The sequence below is a fragment of the Octopus bimaculoides genome, chromosome 7, assembly GCF_001194135.2.
Source record: "Octopus bimaculoides isolate UCB-OBI-ISO-001 chromosome 7, ASM119413v2, whole genome shotgun sequence".
In the NCBI taxonomy this organism is placed as follows: domain Eukaryota; kingdom Metazoa; phylum Mollusca; class Cephalopoda; order Octopoda; family Octopodidae; genus Octopus; species Octopus bimaculoides.
In genome coordinates, this window is record NC_068987.1 from 60,931,283 (window position 1) to 60,939,234 (window position 7,952).

General features: G+C 36.5%; 1 protein-coding gene across 2 annotated transcripts in view; it reads left to right on the forward strand.

Annotated features, from left to right (window-relative positions):
* Positions 1-7,150, forward strand: part of LOC106867692 (cytochrome b-c1 complex subunit 8) — an 8,902-nt gene extending 1,752 nt beyond the window's left edge. For both annotated transcript variants that reach the window (XM_014912646.2, XM_014912647.2), the window contains exons 2-3: positions 2,496-2,651; positions 7,002-7,150. In XM_014912646.2, the coding sequence (XP_014768132.1) occupies positions 2,498-2,651; positions 7,002-7,096 (249 nt within the window). In that variant the 5' untranslated portion in view covers positions 2,496-2,497 and the 3' untranslated portion in view covers positions 7,097-7,150. The remainder of the gene's footprint in view (positions 1-2,495; positions 2,652-7,001) is intronic.
* The last annotated feature ends 802 nt before the right edge of the window (positions 7,151-7,952 follow it).

The window sequence follows — 7,952 nt, forward strand, 5'->3', positions numbered from 1 at the left end:
TACGGGTTAAACTTTAGCTATTTCACGTTTGCATTTAGGAAGCATACTGTAACCCTTTGTTTTCTTTTGGTTTCAGTTATTGGTCTATGACTGTGTTAGAGTTCCACCTTTAAGGGATTTCAATCTCATTACTTGAGTCTATAAAAGACTTAGACTTCATCAGCATCTGTTGGTCAGTATTGGTTAAGGCCTAGATGATTACAAATAAGTTAAATCCTTGTGAGTTCTGTTTTACAGAGAAACTTCACAGCATCTTGTCTCAATATTAGTTTCAAATTTTGCCACAAGGTCAGGAATTTTGACCCCAGTACTCAACTGTTATTTTATCGACCCCGACAGCATTTGAACTCAACATAAAGATAGATGAATTGCTACTAAGCATTTTGCCCTGTGGGCTAACGATTCTACCAGCTCATTGCCTTATCCTGTCTCTTTAAGTCCTGTACTGCAAATAACTTTGATTGTCACCTATCTCTGAATGACACATAACCAGAATTCAAGAAATGTTGTTAGGGACTGGAAAACGGGAATTCTGTCAAAGAAACAATGTTTAGCTTCATTTTAGCAAAAACTTCTTATCAAAAGACTTACTGCTTAGATCATATATGCATTTCAGTTTGTTGCCAGTACCGCCTGACTGGCCTTCGTGCCGGTGGCACGTAAAAGCACCCACTACACTCTCGGAGTGGTTGGCGTTAGGAAGGGCATCCACCTGTAGAGGCTCTGCCAAATCAGATTGGAGCCTGGTGTAGCCATCTGGTTTCACCAGTCCTCAGTCAAATTGTCCAACCCATGCTAGCATGGAAAGTGGACATTAAATGATGATGATGATGATGATTTCTTCTGTGAATTTCTTCAGGCTTTTTTCTTGAATGTGGTTATATTAATAATTAATGTAGAGAGAGAGAAAATTTAGACTTGGAGAAAGCAGTAATATTTCAGTGTTGTTTGTACACATCAGCTATTTCAGTGATTCTGAGTGGAATTGATATCTGAATTTGTTGAGTATTGATAGTGAAGTTGTTTTTGGACAGGGGTAGAGTGATTACATTGTTGATTATTGCATCTGTGCTTTGATAGTGATTTGGGTCCAGCAAAACCTTTGAATGTAAGAAAAATCCATTGAGTATTTTTTTCGGCTTTTTTGTGAGGGAATTAGTGATGAAACCACAAGGTATGTGCATAAATGTGGCAACCCCACCTTCATTACGTCATTGGAGTAGTTGATAGCAGATCTTGGAATGTTTTTTTCTGAAAGTATTGGTACAGCTTCCAAGTTACAAAGACTAAGTATCACACAAATTCAGCTCTGAGACTGAATGTGTTGCCCAAGAATCAATATCTTGTAAATATATGTGAAAAGACCATCCTGTAATCAACTGAACCTGTATATAACTTACTAGTGACATAACAGCAAGTAAAAAACCACACTCACAACATACACCAACAATCTTTACATCTGATCAAGTTTCACCCAAATTCATGAAATAATTATATATAGTAGACTAACTGCATTTTCATCAAAATCTGTAGTTCTAAAAGGATTGGGAGATTTATTTAAAGCACTCAGTCCACTCTGTAAAGTGGCTGGTGATAGGAAGGGCATGTAACTGTAAAAACCATGCCAAAGTTGACAATGGAGTTTGGCACAGGCCTCTAGCTTTCCAGCTCCTGTGAAACTGTCCAACTCATGTTGGCATGGAGGCAAGATGTTAAACAATGATGAAGCACTACAGGAATTTAAGAGTTAAATAAAAACAATAAACTAGCTTGAACTTGCCCACATTTATATCAAAGATGATCTCCTGATGTATATTGGGACCTACCCAGAATCATTCTATTACTTCCCATATTACTTACCTGTATGGCCAACTGGTCACATGAAATCGTAGTTCAGGAATATTTGATCCCTGTTTATCTCGCAAAAATTAACATATATAAGGCCCTAAAATCTTCCAACAAAGTTTGTTGAGCACTTTTATGTTTTTGTCCTGTACATAAGATGAAATTAAGATGTCTCATGAGCTTCCATACAGTTTTCATTTATCCAATTCCATTCAAGGCTTTGGTTGACTTGAGGCTGTAGTGGAAGACATTTACCCAAGGTAACAAGTAAAGGGATCATAATTCAGAACCAAGCGATTGTAAAACAGCATTCTTAAATATACGACTATGTATAGATCCATCACAGTTCATTTTCTTTTAAATTCACATTGTTCATTACACCATTTCTTCTCAAGCATCATTTATGTTGTACATCACTGCGTAGACATTTTCTTAGAACTGATTACATTGCCTCGTGTATTGAGTCTGTTGAACTAAAATATCTATGTTCATCTATAGACTTAAACTTGTCTTCTAATTTTCATATTTCTGGAGCTCCTCAATTGGTAATATTTACTAGATCAAGTTTCTCATATGTACTAGTTGAGGTTTAACTAAGGTTGTCATTGAAAAAACAAATCTTAATGCAATATTTCTTTTTCTTTTGCTAGCCATGGGTAAAATGTTTGGAAATCTCCACCACATTAGTGGTGTCATTACCTACAGTCTATCTCCATTTGAACAGAAAGCATTTGCTGGAGCTGTTTCTCATGGAATCCCAAATATGTGGAATCGCTTCAAAGGCCAAGCCTTCCGAGTTTTGCCTCGTAAGTACTATTAATTAAAAACTTTAAATTTATAAAGAACATTTAAAAGCAAGCTTGAAAGTAACTGCTTTTTAACGATGACTACTGTTTTCTCTCTCACAAAATGTGGTGATTGCTGTGTAATATGCATATTATTTCTGTAATATTTCACAAAATCTTGCCAAAGTTTTGATTACATTAAAATTTAATCCTTATGCATAGACAGACAAAATATAATGATAAAAAACAATTTCGGTGGTGGGGTAAGTTGATTACATCAACCCCAGTGCTCAATTGGTACCAATTTTACTGACCCCGAAAGGATGAAAGGCAAAGTTGACCTCTGGAATATGAATTCAGAATGTAAAGACATGAAATGCCACTAAGCAGTTTGTTCAGTGTGCTAATGATTCCAAAAGTTTGCTGACCTATTGAGAAATGTAATATTGAATTTAAAAAAGTAAATAATAAAAAATATTGAATGAAAACTTTTTTTTGTTATTTACTGAGGCAAAAATAAGTAATAGAATGTATACATAGCATTTATAGAATGTTTTGTTTGAACAAAGTTTGTTTTGATATATCTATTACAACACTTCTTTAAAGGTAAAGACGTAGTTCTACTTTTGCCGTAAAGTTTGTCTTTATATTAATTTTATATAGGTGCAAGTGTGGCTGTGTGGTAAGGCAGCGGCGAGCTGGCAGAAATGTTAGCACGCTGGGCGAAATGCTTAGCGGTATTTCGTCTGTCTTTATGTTCTGAGTTCAAATTTCGCCGAGGTCGACTTTGCCTGTCATCCTTTCGGGGTCAATGAATTAAGAACCAGTTACGCACTGGGGTCGATGTAATTGACTTAATGCATTTGTCTGTCCTTGTTTGTTCCCTCTGTGTGTAGCCCCTTGTGGGTAGTAAAGAAATAAGAAGCTGGCTTCCCAACCACATGGTTCCAGGTTCAGTCCTGCTGTGTGGTACTTTGAGCAAGTGTATTCTACTATAGCCATGGGTCAACCAAAGCCTTGAGTAGATTTGGTAGATGAAAACTGACAGAAGTCCATTTATATATACACATGTATGCGTTTGTGTGTCTGGATTTGTTCTCAACCACCCCTTGACAGCCAGTGTTGGTGTGTTTACGTTCCTGAAACTTAGCAGTTTGACCAAAGGGATCAAAGAATAAGTACCAGGTTTTAAAAAAAATACTGGGGTCAATTAATTCAACTAAAAATACTTCAAGTCTATGTCCCAGCATGGCCACTGTTATTTACTTACCCTTTAGAACTCCTCGTATCAATTCTAAGTATTCTTAACAGTCTGAGAGCAACCTTCTGAAAAAGCTAGTGAAATCTAGATGTGTGTTGAGGAACTGAAGATTTATAGGAATGTAACTGTTGAAAACAAGTTCACTGCTTAGGTCTTAAGAATTGTTACTGAATCTGCTTTTTATATTGGATAATAAAAAAAACACTTGAAATTTTATCTACTACAATGTGCTGGGATGCATCCTTCTTCAGACTTTCACTTGTACTCACCTTTTACGCATAGAACAAAATTTCCGTTCTGGTTTTTGGTAAAGTGGTTAAAGGAGGCTACCCACACACGCACACATAAGTTTAACAAATTAGAGAATGATACTTTATATATGTTGTAAGTATATTTATACGAGGTTGAAGGAGAGAATCTCCATCTTCATATAATCTCTCTCTCTCATATGCATGTGCACACACACACACACGTGTGTGTAACAAAAAAGGAAGTAGACCTCAATATCATTGAAATAGAGGAATCCGCAACATTTCATGTTCATTTTCCATGCTGGTGTGGGTTGGACAACTTGACAGGAGATGACAAGGTCAGAGGCCACACCAAGCTCCATAGTCTGTTTTTGCATGGTTTCTACAGCTCGATGCTCTTCCTTATGCCACCCACTTTACAAAGTGTACTGGGTTCTTTTATGCACCATCACCAATGCTTTTTACTTGGTACCAGCACCAGTGTTTTTTATGTGGACTCCAGCACCCACACCAATGCTTTTTACGTGGCATCTTTGTTTTAGGATATGGAAGGTTCACATACAGCATTCCATGTTACCTGGCAAGCCACAGACATGAAGTTGTTCAATTGCTGATTGGTAAACACTTGTGACTCCGTTTGTATGCTTAGTAAACTAGTTCTACCTCAAAATGTGACACATTTTACCGTCCAAGGTGAACAACTCTGCTTGACTTAATCGTAAGATGTTGGCAAGCGCACATACACACACACACACACACACGCACACGCACACGCATGTACATACACAGCAATAATAAATCTCTGAGCGAGATGTAAACAGTAGCAGAATGATATTGTGAAGTATATTTGCCACCTAAATGTGGCTGACCCATAGGGGACGATGCTACTCTTGTTTATAGCACCAGGAAGACATCTCCTCCATGGCAAACGACACTGTGTTCGGTCAGTATTTGCGAAGGGAAATCAATGATCCCATCGCTAGCCTTACGTAATACACATGGACCTGGATTTCTGGGTAGTAACCCGTCATCAGCATGTGACAGTCACCTGCTAGGGATGGGTACCAATTCCAAACGCAAAATATTATATGCTTTTGCCAATGACAAACCATTGCTGATCTCGAAAAAGGAGAAACAAGCAATAATAAATCTCTCAGCGAGATGTAAACAGTAGCAGAATGATATCGTGAAGTATATTTGCCACCTAAATGTGGAAAAAGCGTATAGTAATTAGCATTTGGAATCAGTTCCCATCCCCAGCTGGTAACTGTCACATGCTGATGACGGGTTACTACCCAGAAACCTGGATCTGTGTGTATCATGTAAGGCTAGAGATGGGAATGATGATTTCCCATCGCAAATATTGGTCGGTCGCAGACAGTGTGTCATAAGCCAGCTGGAGGAGATGTCTTTCTGGAGCTATAAACAACAGTAGCATCATCTCCTATGGGTCAGCCACATTTAGGTGGCAAATATACTTCACAATATATATGTGTGTGTGTTTGAGTTGGGGATGTTAAAACTATATCAATTATGAAAGTAAAATATAAAAACTGATGACTTGATTGATAGTTAAATAGACAGATACATGTAGATCGATAGACAAATACACCGACAGGCAGACAAATAGATACACTTATATACACAGAAAGACAGGTAGACAGACACAAACATGCAGATAGATATGTGGGGAGGTAAGTAAACTGAAACACATGCACACAGTCAGAAACAGATAGGTAGATACACAGATAAGCAGACTGATAGACTTTGAAAAGTAAACAAGGGAAAAGAAATGTTTGTTTGTATTGAAATTCTTATTTTTACCATTTTGTAATAAGTAAGTTAACTAAATGTTTTTAGTGATCATATTGGGAAACATATATGTATATCTGTGTGTGTGTATTTATAGAGAGACAGACAGACATATATAGCCCTGTGAGTAGATTTGGTAGTCAGAAACTGGATGCACATTTTATATATATATATATATATATATATATATATATATATAAATATATATATATATATATATGTACATACACACACACTCACACACACACACACACACTCACACATGTGTAAACACAAATATATACATATATGTGTATGTATTTGTCCACCACCGCACCTCTTGACAACCAGTGTTGGTTTGTTTACATCCCTGTAACTTAGTGGTTCATTTGCAAAAGAAAAAAAGACTTGATGGGATTAGTATCAACTGTAAAAAAAAGGAAGGGAAAGTATTGAGTTCAATCTGTTTGGCCTTCAAGGTTGTGCTCCAGCTTGGCTGCAATCCAGTGCATGAGAGAAGTAAAATCAATGATGTGATTAAAGCAACTTGATATTTTAATTCTTCAGCTGACCAAATCCTATTGCCTATATAGATTGACCTTATTGACTGCTGTACCCTAATACATTTCAGCCTAAAAATGTTCAACTATTATATTTGTTTTAATATTGTCCAACCCATGCTAGCATGGAAAGCGGACGTTAAACAAACGATATGGTTTGTAAAACTAAAGTGGTGAGCTGGCAGAATCATGAGCATGCCGGATAAAATGCTGCTAAGCATTTTGTCTGTCTTTATGTTCTGAGTTCAGATTCTGCCAGGGTCGACTTTGCCTTTCACCCTTTTAGGATCAATAAAATAAGTACTAGTTGGGCACTGGGGTCAATGTAATTGACCTACTCCATCCCCTGAACTTGCTGGCCCTATATCAGAATTTGAAACTGATATATAATTTGTAAAACTGTATTTTGTAAATATATTTTTGTTTTAACATTTTAAATTTTTTCTTTGTTGTAAAATTTTCATTATCATTTTTACAATCTTTTAATTTTCCATTTTGTTATTTTCAGCATTGATTTTTTGTTACTTGGTCTATGACTATGGAGAGAAACTACACAGTGCTTCCTTGAGGAAGGACCCTAAGGATTTTGAAAATGATGAATAATGAAATATAAACATTGAAGTTTTACTATTTAGAATAAATCCTCTTGTTAAAGTCTTTTTCTTCTTTCATTTAATGTGACTTTAGTCCTGTATTTGGTATTTTTTATATTTTACAGAAAATTTCCACTACAAGTTCCATCACTAATTATTTTGTTTAGTTGTTGAAGCCCATTTTATATTGTCCATAGTGAGGTTAAACTGTATGGTTTGTTCATGCATTTTGTCTGTTTTTCCATGCTAGCATGGATCAGACCAATATATTATTGAAGCATTCTTTCACAGCTGAATGCTGTTCTTGTCACTAACATTTTCCTGTGTTTCAAGTAAGGGATTCTTTTCGTCTCATCTTTGAAGGCATCAAACGCAGCTGAAAATTTGGTGACCATGTCAATTACAACACCACTGCTTGTAGCTTGGCAATTTTTAGAGAAGCACAAATGCAAATACTCTCAGATACATACAGGCACATATAATAAGCCTTTCTACTACAGAGACAAGGTCTGAAATTGTTGGGGAGGGGATTAGTCGATTACATCAACCCCAGTGTTCAACTGGTACTTAATTTATTGACCCCCAAAAGGATGAAAGGCAAAGTCAACCACGGCAGGATTTGAACTCAGAATGTAGCGATGGGCAAAATACCGCTAAGCATTTCATCCAGCACGCTAATGATTCTGCCAGCCTGCTGCCTTTACAAGCACATATAATAATTATGTTTGTATACATGTGCATACTTATGTATATACACATGCATACATTTGTATATATATATATATATATATATTCTCTGAGTGGTTGGCGTTAGGAAGGGCATCCAGCTGTAGAAACTCTGCCAAATCAGATTGGAGCCTGGTGTA